We start from the raw sequence: 14,105 nt of genomic DNA on the forward strand, positions 1-14,105 counted from the left end.
CCGGCTCCTTCCCCTGCCCGCAAGCCGCCGGCGCCTGCCGGGGGAGAGCGCTCCCGGCACCCCGCTCCCCGCCCCGCGTCCCGGGTCCTCTTTGTCCGCCCGCCTTCCCCCTGCTGTTTCTTTCTCGGGACGCCGCGCTTCCCCTGCCCCTCTTTCTTTTGCAGCCTCCTCGCCCCTCGTCTCCGTACCTCTCTGCCTCTTCCTTCCAGCTTTTTGGTTATTCCTATTGTTCTGCGGTCCTCTCTGCCCGGAGGAGCTCTTCCTTTTCGGTCCGCTCCCTGCCATCCTTCCCCTCTAAACTTCTACATGGGTTTCGTCAAAGGTGTCAGGTTTCCTTCCTCTTTATCCAGAAAACGCAACAGCCCCTTTCTCTCCTTGGGCACTCTCTCCCTGCCGGCCCTCTGAGCCTAGACCCGAGGAGGAGAGGGGAGGGATGGCAGAGTCTCTTCCAGCGAGGTGCGGCACCTTTCCCCTCACCCTGCCACCAAGTGAGGGAGCTTGGATGTCCTGGTGCCGCCTGAGCTTCCTCTTTGTAATCCCACTGGCAAGAAGGCACGGTCCCACTAGCTTCCCAGCCTGCTGACATGCTCGTCTGCTGGGGCACAGCCGGTGCTGCTCCTGTCCTTGGCGTTCCTCGTCTCCTCACCTGGAGGTGTTTTGGCTCCGATTGAAAAGGATTTACAGGGTAACCACCGGAGCTCCTGGTACTTGTCCTTGGTCTGGTAAAGCAACCTCAGAGGAGCCCAACTATATTGGCATAATTCTCTAGGTATGTTTCTGTAGTTGACTAGATATTGCCAGGGCTACGGCTGGGAACAGGAGTGTGGGACATAGGCTCCACTGATGCTTCCAGTGAAACATCCCCTCCAAAAGGCATGGGTGGCTGGTGGGGTAGGAGCCGTGAGAGGGGAAGGGACCCACACCTTCGGTCCCCTCTCAGCGACCTGAGATCCAGCCTGGAGGAGTTGCTCTGGGGCCGGGGGAGCAGGGACATCTTGTCCCATGCGTGAGTGAAAGGGGAATCAGGCTGGGCATGATGACTTGTCACCCCCAGTTGCCTGAATAACAACTTTTAGAGAGGCAGTTCAAGAGCAGAGCAACACCCAGTTGTTAGAGTACAGTTTAGGAGAAATTGTCTGTCTTTTCTTCATTGTGTTAGAACTAGTTGATCTTTGAAGCTGCTGCTTAAATTTTGCGAGATTTTGCTTTCAGAGTATGGATCTTTACCAACATTTCATCATAAGAAAACTAAATGCTTAATATTTGTCAAGTTTTTATAAAATCAAACCTTTTCCAGAAAAAGAGACTTTTTAGCATAAATATGTCCTTTTTTTTTTTTTTTTTTTTTTCCCCCTGTTAGTTCACTATGTGAAGTTTAGGCAAATATTTGTTTTATCTAATTTCAGACTGATGATTTTCAGAATATTTTTTTCTCCATATTTCAAAATGAAGATAATTTTTCCAAAAACCTCAGTCTAAATAAATCACTAATAATAATAAAAAAACCCCTATTCTGGTTATCAAGCAAGGAGCTCTTAGCTCACAGAATGTAAGGCTTGCTGGAGCCTTACATTTCAGCGGATACACCTATTAACCATTAAAAGAAACACAAACTTTGTGCTTGGTTAGCTCATAGATCCTGTTAGGGTAAACCTAGCCTTTTAGAAAGGCATCCAAAGCTAGTGTAAAGACATCCAGTGACAGAGGATCCATCACTTCCTTTGATAGTTTGTGGCAATGGTGAGGCTTTGCTATTCCTGATTTCCAGTATTAGTTTGTCTGGGTTCACATTCCAGCTATGTATTTTCTCTACTATATCAAAAAGTCTACTCCCCCCCATCCCGCCTCCATAAAGTTATTTATATGCTGTAATCAAGTCACTCCTCAATTTTCTTTTGCATAAAATAAATAGATGGAGCTCTTTAAGCATCCCACTGCAGGACATTTTCCCCAGCCACTCAAAACACTTTTGTGGCCCTTTTCAGCACCTCTCACCGGTTTTCTGCATCCTTTAAAAATGGCTTCATACAAATTCCATTCTTCTTCCAAAGATTTTATTCACTGGCATCCCATGACAAATACAACCGAGATAGAAAAAGGAAGGACTGTAGCAAGCACCTCCTGTTACAGAGCACCTGATATTTTTCCTGAAGCACATAACGTAATTAGGCACATGAACATCTGCTACGCTAAGTGCTGTCAGTTATTTTGTTGCACTTTTGAGTAGGTAAGGCATAGAAGAAACACTTCTATCTGTTAAGCTTGCTTGCAGCCTGAGGTTTTCTCCCTCTTCATTTTTTCTTCAGTTCTAGGCAGCAAGGTTTCTTCTTAAACTGGAATGACGTCTTTCAAAAAAGTTGCTCGGTTGAAATATTTCCATAGTTGCACCACAAGGAAAGGCCAGAAACAAAGATGACGGAGAAACAAAATTTGTGCAAAAGCTTCTCCTGGCCAGTCAGCAGGGATTGCCATGAAATGAGTAACTTGTTCTAGAATGCTATTGCAATAATACCTAATTCTTGCCTTTACTGGACACACAAATACAGTTAATATTTTAAAAACACGTTCTGTGCTAAGGGTATATCATCTTCATTTACATTATTTACTAGTAAAAAAGGATTTTTCATGGATAGTATCTTTGAAAGTATGTGGTTTTATGCCTAGCTGCACTCTATAAAATATGTACACCCTATAATGAAAGAACTTACTTTTCTTTTTGGTTTTAGAAATATGTTTTTATTCCATGATCATCAGTCGGAAAATGTGCATCGTGGTCTAAACTCTTAGAAGGGTCATTTTTTGGTTTCTTTGAAAGTTTCTTGATGCTTGTTCGTGGCTTGATTTTCAGAAGATGTTCTGAAACACCTTTATAGCCTTTCAAGTGGGAATTGAAATTGCTGGTCTCTTGGGAGAATTTAGCCACTTTCCCTCCCTTAAATTCTCTCTCCTCCTTTAAAAATAGAAAGTGTTCTCGGAGGAAAGAGTCCTCTTCTGGGAACGAACATGTAAATGTAGTTAGACTACAGCCGCCAGTAAAGGTAAAAGCAGATACTCCTTAGCCTGTGGAAGATCGGTGTACTGAGGTAGAGGAAAACTTCCAGATACTTTTCAGAAAAGAGAGAAAACGTTTCCTCTGGCATTTATTCTTCATCCTCTCAGAGCAAGTAGGTGCTATTCCCACTGTTGGCAGGCAGTGCTTTCCTTGAAAAAATCCGATGACTCAAAGTTCTGGATATCCGAGATTGGGTTTTACTTTCTCAGTTTTTAGGAGTATCCTGAACTTGGGTGTAATGAGTTATTTGCTTTGGTTTGCTTTTCCATGTTTGAGCTGTATTTAAGCTAAAAGGGTGTCCGGCATAATAAGTAAAGGCTAAAATTATTTTAAAGTCTGAGGTTTAGTTCTCTCTAAATATATCAAGGTGAAAAGTGTTTCGATGTCATGACAGCAGAAGAACAAACCTTCATGGTGTACCAGAGTAGTTTTTTTCCAGAGCACTGCATGATCAGAGAATTATACATTTACTATCCTAATATTTCAGAAGTTCGGTATTTGGAATGGAACCTAGACAATTTTGGGAGGATGTAGAGGACGTAGCATGAATACATATATACACACGTGCCTAGCTTTACTGTATTGTCATAAGGGACACACCTCTACCAAGCAGAGGGAGAAAAAGAGAGAAAAACAGGGAGATCAGTGAACAAATTATTCTGGCATGTTACTGAGTGTCCTGTGGTGGTGACAGAGCAGCAGATTATGTGGGGTTTGGGTGAGCGTGTTCGAGAACAAGATAGAAGATACCAGTGGGAGCTGGTGTTGGAAAGCTGGGAGCTGCCTTTGTCTCTGTAAGGGGTGGGGTGGACTTGGAGAGTTCATACTTAGCAAAATGTTACCTTGAAATATTGCCATGGTCACTTGCAGCATGTGTTGCTCTTCATAAAAGTTCTTGGGGCAGCCTTAGCTTTTGCATCTAGTTTTCTTTCCTCTTTTTTTTCTTTCTTTCTTTCTTTTTAAATGCATTTTTTTTTGTGCTTAGGAATTGACACAGCATGCGTTTTCGTGCTAGACCCATGCCTTTTCCTTGGTCTCCACCCCTGTCTGGAATTGTGCATCCCCACCCACAGCACGTAGCTGCTGAGAGCCCCATTTTGGGGAGAGTAATCCTCCTTGATGAATGCCTATTTTGTGCAAGTTACACAAGAGGGTTGCATTGTTAGAATCTTCTGTTGAACTTGCACAAAAATAGTCCCTACTCAGGGTGAATAGAGACTGTGTGTTACTAAAAAGTACTTTATTATTCATTACAGCCTTGCTTGTTAACTGTCACGCAGACTAAAGAATATCTGTTATCAAATGTATCCCATAGAGTTAGCTTAATTGCTCATAGGGAAGTACTTGGAAGAGATTTTAAAGGACAGAAAACAGCGAGCATTCTCTGTACTTAACGATATGCTGCTTTTAAGTGCACTCATGCCAACAGCAACAAAAGAAGTGTTTAGAAAACAACTTGAAAGGCACCAAGAGAGAGATGCAAAGTGAGTGCCACACTGACATATCTCAGTCGGTGCTTTGTTGGAGGTATTTCATGCCTTTGGGCATTGGGGCAAAATCTCCAGATGACTAATGAGTCCCTCTTGGCTTCGATATGGGGCATGAAGAGACACTCCAGTGTACATCTCCACTGGCTGGGTGCTTTGTAGTTCCCTTTCAGAGGTACAATAGTTAGGACAAGGAAGCAACAGTTGGTGGACAAAAGATGAGAAGAATTCTGTAGCACTTGCATTCTGCAGGCTTTGGGGGGCTGTTTTGCAAGGCTTTTTTTGTTCTTTATGGTATTTTTTCCTTGTCCTTTGGATTTTGGGAACACCAAGAAAATGAAATATTCTTGTAGCTCCCTAAAAATAAGTACCTGGGGCTGGATGGAAATGTAGCCACCATGAGCGATGCAAAGGCTTAAAATAATGGGGGAATGATTTCATTCTCGATATAAACAAGTATCTTAGAAGTAGGAAAGGGAGGAGGGGAGATTTTTGAAGGAACATACAGAGATTTTGGGAACAAGTATCACTAATAGTTGTGCTCAAAAATCCCTTAAGAGTTTTAAAAGCTTCCTCATAATTGAAGTAATTAAAGTAATTAAAACAATAAAACTTGTACTGGTTAAATGTGGCTCCTGTGCAGGGAAAGTTCCTTGTGATAAAGTATTGTTGTGAGATTGGATCACGCAGTATCTCCTACTTACAGGTTTTCTTCCCCTTAAAACACATTGCTACATGTTTTGTCTAGTCTATTTGTGTTAGCAGAGCCTTTAATCTAGCTTTATAGCTTCTGATATAAGTGGAATATAACCTCTTAAATCAACATTTATTCTTGATGTAAAGACTTGGATAGGTCCTTGGGACTCTGCTGCAAAGTCAAATTTTCCACACCAATACGCGATGTTGTATTTCAACTTCCAACCGCTCGTGCTTCTTACACCTTTGTGTGGTAAGTTAGAGAGCTCTCCACATTTCAGTGTTTTTCATTTGTGTGTGGAGAAAGCGATGGTTTTATATCTACCAGAAATGCCACAGAAACCAAAGGGTGTCACGGCTGGCTGTAGGCTACCCGAAGACGCCCTGGGCAGCATTTCACTAGATATAAGAAATACACTGAAGTGTATTCAAATGGCTTACAGTTTGAATGAGGAAAGATGTGTCTCTAAGTAAATAATTGTGTTTCATGTATAAAAAATACACACCCTCTTTTTGCAAAGAAAATATATGTACATGTACACACACATGCAAGCATTATCTGTTTCTGTAAATACAAAAACGTGTGTCTTTGTGAATATATACAGACACACCCACAATTATTTGTTATAGATAAAATTTTTCTGTCCTTGTTAAAGTTAGTAGTACACCTGAAGTAAATAAACCACATTTACTCCGGTGTAATTCAGTTTAATTGGAATTGTACCAGGAATTGTGTACAGCTTCTTGGAACTGACTTCATGAGCGAGATCCAGGCTTCCTAGCAAGGAGTGAATCACCTCATACTAATCTGCTTTGTAAGTAAAAATAAATAAATCAATCAGTAAATTAATTACAAACAGACTGCTCATAGGGCAGCAGTTGATCCCAGTTACTTTAGGAACTTCTTGCAACTGCTTGATTGCTGTCGCTGTACCCTTTCTGTGGATATTTTTTCATTTGGGGCCAATCCCAAGATTGGATCAGTCAACGGGAATGCTCTCAAGGTATTCTTATACGGAGCAGTGATGCTTTCAGTCTCCTGCTTCGTGTTAGTTTTCTGTGGGTGGGCTCTGTTTTTCCCTAACATGAGAGCATAGTAAGGTCTTTGCTTGAAACTCAAGCTGAAATTTATTTGAGGTTGCAAAAAAGTTTAGTTTGCTTATTTGTAAACTCATGCTCTGTTTGCTTCTTGCCAAATACAATGTAAAACCAGCTTCTTTTTGGTGGTAACATCCAGTGTGTGCTGGAACCATGAGCAGCAGGATTCCATCTAAATTGAATGCAACAATAAGAAAGAGAAATGTTAACCACAGTTATTTTTTTGGAAACCCAGAAAGGCATAGCTTGGTGCTTATTTCAAACAAACGTTTTGGTCAGTTCTTTCGCGTACTGTAGCAATTTATCCATCCTATTTATACTCAGATAGATCCCCTCCTGCGTCAACTTTCATCTTGGTTACAGCTTCCCGATTCCTTTTGCCAAACTTGTCTTCAGCCCTGGTCTTAGGCATCAGTTTGGTAGTTTGGGGATGTTCAAAACTCCATGGTTGGCTATAGACCATAGGTGAGGGCTAGTTGCAATACAGCTTGTTTTTCCCATTCCTGGCTTGCCCCTTTACTTGCTTGTAAGCATTAAATTGCTGCTGAAAAGGAGGAGATCTCCCGGTTAGAGAAGGGCAGCGTGTGTAAATCCCAGCGGCAGAGCTGCTTGCAAGCCGAGCCGGCAAGGCAATTGCTGGATGGGGCCACAGCGTGAGAGTTATTTTATGCTTCTTGAGGTTGAGAGGTGCTGTATATAATTTAGGATGGGAAATGGACACCATAAAATGATCTTGTCGATTGTAAAGATCTGGGGAGGGAGTCCCATAAACACCTGTTCAAGTCTGCGATGACAGCTGGTGGTGCTTTCGGGGTCAGGCTTCCCTCTGCAGCTGTGCTTACATTCTCGAAGGAGAAACCAGCCTCTTTTCACATCCTTAAGAAATTATTCTCCCTGACTGTTCGTAGAGCAGCAATCAGAAACCATATATGCCGCAAAACCTTTTTTTTAAGAAAGAGAGAGGTTAATGGGATCTCAAAAACAGTATAATATGATCGGCTTGACATCTGGAAAAGAACATAAAATAACTTGTACTGTGAGGAAGATTTTTCATTTTCCATATGTTGTTTCAATTCCTAGGTAATGTGAGGAAGGAGATACCTAATTATTTGACTGATTGCACAACAGTCCAGAGTTTAAAATGCCATTATCAAAGGGATTACAGAAACTTTAACTGTTCCACATGTAAACAGTTTACATAGGCAAATTCTGAAATAAAAATAACATCTTTGCTATTATGTAGCATGACCAATAATACTTCTGAAACTTTGTTTTAAACACTTACTATTTAAATAACCAAAGATAGATATTCATACTAGAAAGATATAGTCATTTCACCCTTATCTTCTCTTTTTGTAACACTTACACTTCTGTGAAGTGAAACTTGAAAACTTTATCTTTATTTAACGTATGATATATACTTTTGTGTGTATAAGAAACTGAAGAATCTGGATGCAAGTGCCGAATCAGCACAGAAATCCGTGTTGTCAGGTTTGTGCTGTGAGTGTTTCAGAAATTCAGTTTTAAGGACTTGATAATTATTGTAGATCTCTGCTGGGACTCCATGAAATTCAGGGGGACTCGTATCAGTATAATCTATCCTACAGAAGACACAGGTTTTTCTAGCTAAATGTATAGGGTGGCAAACCCAAATCTGTGTAAAAGAGGTCGCCACTTTAGAGCCTTTTCCCACCTGGTAGGAAGAATAAACTGTTTCAATACGAGGCACGTTTCAGACCATCTGTGATAGATACCGAAGCACTGTAATTCTGGTGATGAAAATGTCACACTCCTTTCTCTACATAATTAAATGAGTGAAACTTGTGAATTTAGATGAGTCCTGCGTTACAGTAGTCTGGCCCTGAGAGAGTTTTGAACCATATTTAGATATCCTCAGTTCAGCTGAAGCCCAGATGCCTAACGTCCCCTCTCTGGCCTCTGGTGATCCATCCTCTGTGCTGTCCTTTGGCCTTATAAGCCACTTTTCAAAGGCCTTTAGAGGTACCCAGCTTTCTCCTTTGAGTAGATGCAAGGACTTAAATGGAGTGTAGGCTGTCCAAATGTGGTGGTTATGATTGCATTTATGCCATAGGAGCATTTATTCTTATTTTTCTACTCTGAAAGGAAGCATAGGAGGTGTGTAAAGATACAGACATGTATCTATATAGATATATCTACAATTAACTTTTTCTTACTTTTCTAAGATGCTGCTGAAAAGGATGTGGCATCACAGTTTGTCAGCATGTCTTCATTTTTGATAACCTCCTTTTGTTCACTACGTTTTGTACACAAACACGTATCTTGAAGGCTTTTAAGCTCTGATGAGTAAATTGAGCAAAGTCTGCGTAGTTTGACTTAAAATCTTCCCTGTGAGCAGGAAGAGATCGGTATGTTTCCTTGGCCACGTGGCCTTATTTTCTTTTAAAACTGGTAAACAGACCGTTTTCATGTGAGAGGTTCAGCAATCAAGTTCTGAGCTGTTCAGAAATTTTTTTGTTGCATTATTTGATTTTATTTTTGTGATGAACACCTGGATCATTTTCAACAAAGGAAATAAAAATAGTAACAGAGGCAGTTCGCTAACTCCTAAATAGCTCCTGGCAAGTGTACTCACACTTGATTCCTGTAGGGCAGTCCCATTGCACTCGGTGGAGTTGTAGGGTTTGGGGAATAAATGGACATCTCTGTCTTCCTGGGCACTACGTAAATTTGCTTCCCAGGTCTTCTCAGCACGCTGATATTCAAAGGCTGTTTCAAGGTGGCGTGTATCAGGCAGAGAAAGTAAGTAGAGACAAAGAATTCATTACTTCACAGAAATTTTCACATGGGAAAGATTAACGTTAGTCGGTCAGATTAGCATCTACCCACAAAATAATTTAAGGTGAGTCACGGAGCGAGGTGCTGTTCAACGTCGACAGCAAGGGTAGGCAGCGAGCGCCCGGGCAGGCAGCGCTGCCAGCGCCCAACGCAGCTCTCCTGCCGCGGGGAGCAGCGTGGTCCTCTCCTGGGGCCTGGGCTTTCGGACCACCTTCCCCAAAGCATTCGCTGGCAGCTACAAAATGAGCCCCTCGCACTGAGTCAGAGCTGTGACCTGTCTTTGACTGTCATCCAGGCAAGTGAGATAATTACACTGACAATCACGTTATCAAGGAACATCTGAGCTAATACCTTAATTACACAACTTCTTTGAGTTATTTTTGCATTCTCCCTGCAGGCTCATGGAAGTCAGGGCTGTATTTCAAGAGGTGTTTTTGGTTACGGCTGTGTCCTCTAGACGTGTCAAGAAATGGTGAAGTTTACCAGCAAAATATCTGAGTGTGCACACCTAACTTCACTTCACATTTCTGAGCTTTCCTTCACAGCGGTTTCAGTCAAAGACTTTCAACCTGTTCACATGAGGAAGAGCTATTCTTGAATTTGTATGCCTCAATAATTCAATGTGTGGGTGCTTATTCTAATACAAGGGTGCCTTCCTCCAATTTAATGTAACATTTCAGCAAAGAGATCACAGTTTAATAAAAGCTGATGTCCACAAGGTTACGTTTGTTGTCCAGACAAGCCCTTACTATTTTTAAGATGGAAGCGGAGATTCCATAGAGGTGTGTTTTCAGAGCAGGGATGGTATTGCATATAGATGTACACTGCCTCTTTCCAAGCTTTGATGCAGGGTTAAAGCAGAGTGTTTTGATCCCATAAAGTACCCATCTTCAAGTACCATCCCAGAACAGGCCCATTATTTCCCTCTGGAAAAGCAAATCCAAAATTTTTTCTCTAAACAAACATAACTCTTTCAGCGTACAACTTCAGGTTCCAGACCCCTCTTTCGCTCTTTTTGGTGATTATTTTTCCATGTGTGTATTCTTTCACATATGTACTCATTCATTGGTAGTCATGAGAAGTGCTGACAGGAAAAGAAGGACTCTTTTCAGTACCTTTCAAAATTTTTGAAATTTAGATTAGAACTGAAAAAATCCAAACAATTTCAGTAGTTTTGGCAAGACAGAATTAAATCTGAATATTTTCATACTGATAAAAAATGGTCAGCTTTTTACCCTTTTCTTCTTGAAACAGCATCATGACTGAAATAATTTTATACAAATTTTCATCCAAATTAATATACCTTAATGAAATGTTTGGGCATGCAGTTATTTGTACATCCATAAAAGGCAGACCAGCTTGTGAATGCTGACTGGTGTTCCTGCACACACACGCATTTCTAGGGTGGGGTTAAGCTTAAGATTACAGCTCCTAAGTGATCCTTTAGTGAATTAATAAGGTATTGGCTACTTTTACCAGTATCAAAAGACTTGGACATAACATTTGACAATTTTTCTGCTTGGTTACCTCCACTTTAACGAAAGGGGAAAGCTAGAAATCTCTCTAAAAGTGAACGGAGGTCCAAATAGCTACAGAAGTAAATGCCTTCCAGGAACAGCCGGCGCTGCATTATTCTGCAAGGATGCCGCACGATTAATGGTGTCTGCCTGTAGCCTATTCAGCATGAGAAATATATCTATTAGTTAAAAGCCCCCTCTCCCCACCCCAAACCGGGCAGAAACAGCCTAAACCTCAAAGGAGGGCGGCCGGAGGAGGTGCATCTGAGGTGGTGGCGAGCCCTTTCCAGGTGGCTGGGGTGGGAGGGGAGGGAGGGCTGGGTCCCAGCTGCGCGGGGCCACAGGAATTCGGGGTGAGGAGGTTAACGACCCGGCATCGCTGCAGCCGCTCCTCCATTGTACGGTGCCAAAACCCCAGTCGGGGAGCGTCTTTCTTACACACAGCTGCCCCCAAAACCCCAACCCAACCCCAACCCAGCACCTTTTGTCTGAACGGGGCACTTTCCGTGCTAGTTAAGCTGTAGGGCTTCTGGTTCTAGTCGATGTTCATGCAAGAGGTTTGCTTTTTGTGGGGGAGAAAAAAGAAAGAAAAAGTTGTGTTGATGTGAATATTAAGTGAAATTCATTCTCTCTGTAATTTCCCCCGAAAGTTCACGACACCCCAATCATGATAAATTAGGCTTCTTGATTGTTGGGTACAGCCTTTGTTTCTGCAGTTACGTACAGGCAGCACATTGTTAAAGTTGCTCAAGACATTCTTTAAGCTGCTTATCAAGGAGACTTGCCTTCCTGAAGATTTTTAATCAAAAAAATGTTGGGTGCCACCTCAAATTTATCATTTGATACAAAGCTATGATACTTCAACATTTTACGTAAAGATGTGTTTTAAGAGGCTTCAGTATTGGACATAAAGTTTTATTTTTAATTTAATATTAGATCTTAATAATGGCCCACCTTTTATTTTTGACAGGATTATTTTACGGATGAAAACAGAGTACTTAAAAAGGACCCTCAGCAGGATTACCATCTGGAATATGCCATGGAAAACAGCACACATACAATATTGGCTTTTAGCAGGGAACTGCACACTTGTGATACAAATGACAAAAGCATAACGGTAAGAGGCTCTGCCTATATGTAGAGAGATGAAGTAATTAATACAGGCCAAATGTATACGTGGTTATGAAGCTGATTATTAAAATCTCTTTTTAGTAAAAGGACAGAATTAGAGAAATTCGCTTTCCAGAACATCTGTTTGGTCAACTTTATTAACCATGTGAAATACTTGTGCTAGTTTTATTAAGCTCATATATTTTAATTTCAGCTTGCTTTGTCCTTCTACTTTAATGCATTATGTTTTCTAATTTCTAACACACCAGATGAACACAGGATTGAAACAGGTACCGCTGGGCCATCAAGTCCCATATACCACAGTTACAATCATTCAAAAGATGTCAACTTGAGAAACACTTTTTAGGTCTTATGCTAAAACTCTTTCCATGGTAAAATACTTTACATGGTAAATTCTTCTGTGGCCTAGGGACACTGCTGTACTGTTTCCTAAGCATAATTTTAAATTACATGAAGTTGATGACTTCTGTATTGGAAATGACAGATAGGTTAGAGAGATTTGCAAGATTTTCTATGCTTTGGCTTGTTTAATACTCATTTTGCAAGCATTGCTATAGTAGTTCAACCCTATTTTCATTATCTATGTTTTCACAATATATGCAATAATAACAACATGAGGAGCTGAAAGATGCAGGAAGCGAACCACAGCTGTACAAACTGCCAGATTTCCAGGCAGTCAATAGACCTATGGTTTTCGCACCTGCTCCGAATTTCAGTCTAATTTAACATTCTGGGACACTTCAGGATTTATTAGAGTACTTTGTCTCAAGGGTGATTATTGCAATCCGAAAATGGTTTACAGAGAATTGATCTGTGCTGTGGCTGTAGATTGATTTTTAAGACGTAAAACTGTTCTGTAACTGAATGTCTATCTTCCCTAGCATGCGAGGACAGCAGTTCACAGAAGGTATTCACATCTTTACAGAGCTGAGCCTGGAAAATGTTGTGGGGAGAAACCTTCTGATTTCTGGCCAAATAAGTGACCTCTCTAGAAAAACTATTTTCATGCGTTTAGTTGGTTACCTCTTTATGAGTCTGTTCTGCTATTTTTAGATGTGATTTAAATTTGTGACATTAGTGAAGGAATCTATCAGAGAGAGATTCAACTTCTGCGTATCCCCAATGAACGCTCTGGGTATAAAACATTATTAATTTTAAAGACAAAATTGTGTCAGTAGGTGACTGCTCCTCTGGTATACATTGTCATTGTTCAAATACAGCAATACATACATCATACCTATTGTAGGAATTACATGAACTATGTAAGGAAGATATTGTTCCTATTCTTATGGACTTTTTGGTTTGTTTTTTTGTTTGTTTGTTTGTTTGTTTTTCCCAGGAGAGCACGGTGCGGGTAATATGGGCCTACCACCACAAAGACATGGGAGAAGCAGGTCAAAATTACCATGGGTCTAATCGTGGTACAAAGAGTCTACGTTTACTGAATCCTGAGAAAGAAGAAGAAGTCTTATCTGCCTCTTTGCCATACTTTGACTTGACAAACAAAGACGTAAGTTACTCCGGGTTTTGGATTTATATGGAGATGGGGATAAGGTGGCAGCCAAAGCTTTGGGCTTATGCAACAGGGTAATGTGACTTTTATAATATTGTGTTCTTGCCCTTTTTATTAAGACAGGTGCCTGTACCAGACAAGGATACAACATATTGGTGCCAAATGTTTAAGATTCCCGTACAAAATGAAAAGCATCATGTGACAAAGGTGAGTGATTCTGATTGAGCAAATTTAGAGGAGCTCAGATAATGATCAATCTTCAAATCAATTATTGCACTTCCAAAATTTGTTTCACTGCTTACTGGAGTGAAAACAAGACCTCTTGTCTGTCTTCACAAACAAGTGTATGTGTGTGTGTGCCCAGGATCTGATCCTGGTGTGCCCTGCCTCTTTCTTTCTCTTCTCCTATGTCCTCCCTCCCTTAAGAAAATGAGGTTGAAAATTATTTCTGTTCTTAAACGTTTTTGGCAAAGACTAGTAAAATTGTCTAAAAGCATGTTCCATCAGTCTTCTACTTCTATATAGTAATGTCATTAATTTCTTTTAATGGAGAGGAACTTTATATTAAAAAAGAATTAAATGGTGAAGTTTGCTCAAATAAAGGGCCAGGTTCTTATTTGATTCCGATCACCTCTCTTGCGATGACCACAGTGGAGTTATGCCACATTACATCACGTGAGCACAGACTTCGTTATCTTCAACTGTGTAAAAGCCAAATATTATGAAAAAAGAGAAGGATGTTGTAGTTTATTTAGAAATTAATGAAAGTGTGTAAACATCTACCCGAGGTTCAG

At 40.9% G+C, this 14,105-nt stretch overlaps 1 protein-coding gene across 1 annotated transcript in view; it reads left to right on the forward strand.

The window, feature by feature from the left end:
- Positions 1-11,637: 11,637 nt before the first annotated feature.
- Positions 11,638-14,105, forward strand: part of MOXD1 (monooxygenase, DBH-like 1) — a gene marked incomplete at its 5' end in the record, with an annotated part of 38,753 nt that continues 36,285 nt past the window's right edge. The window contains 3 exons of the mRNA XM_009580910.1: positions 11,638-11,784; positions 13,138-13,308; positions 13,435-13,518. Of these exons, the coding sequence (XP_009579205.1) occupies positions 11,638-11,784; positions 13,138-13,308; positions 13,435-13,518 (402 nt within the window). The remainder of the gene's footprint in view (positions 11,785-13,137; positions 13,309-13,434; positions 13,519-14,105) is intronic.

Source organism: Fulmarus glacialis, unplaced genomic scaffold (genome assembly GCF_000690835.1).
Source record: "Fulmarus glacialis isolate BGI_N327 unplaced genomic scaffold, ASM69083v1 scaffold43710, whole genome shotgun sequence".
NCBI classification, from domain to species: Eukaryota; Metazoa; Chordata; class Aves; order Procellariiformes; family Procellariidae; genus Fulmarus; species Fulmarus glacialis.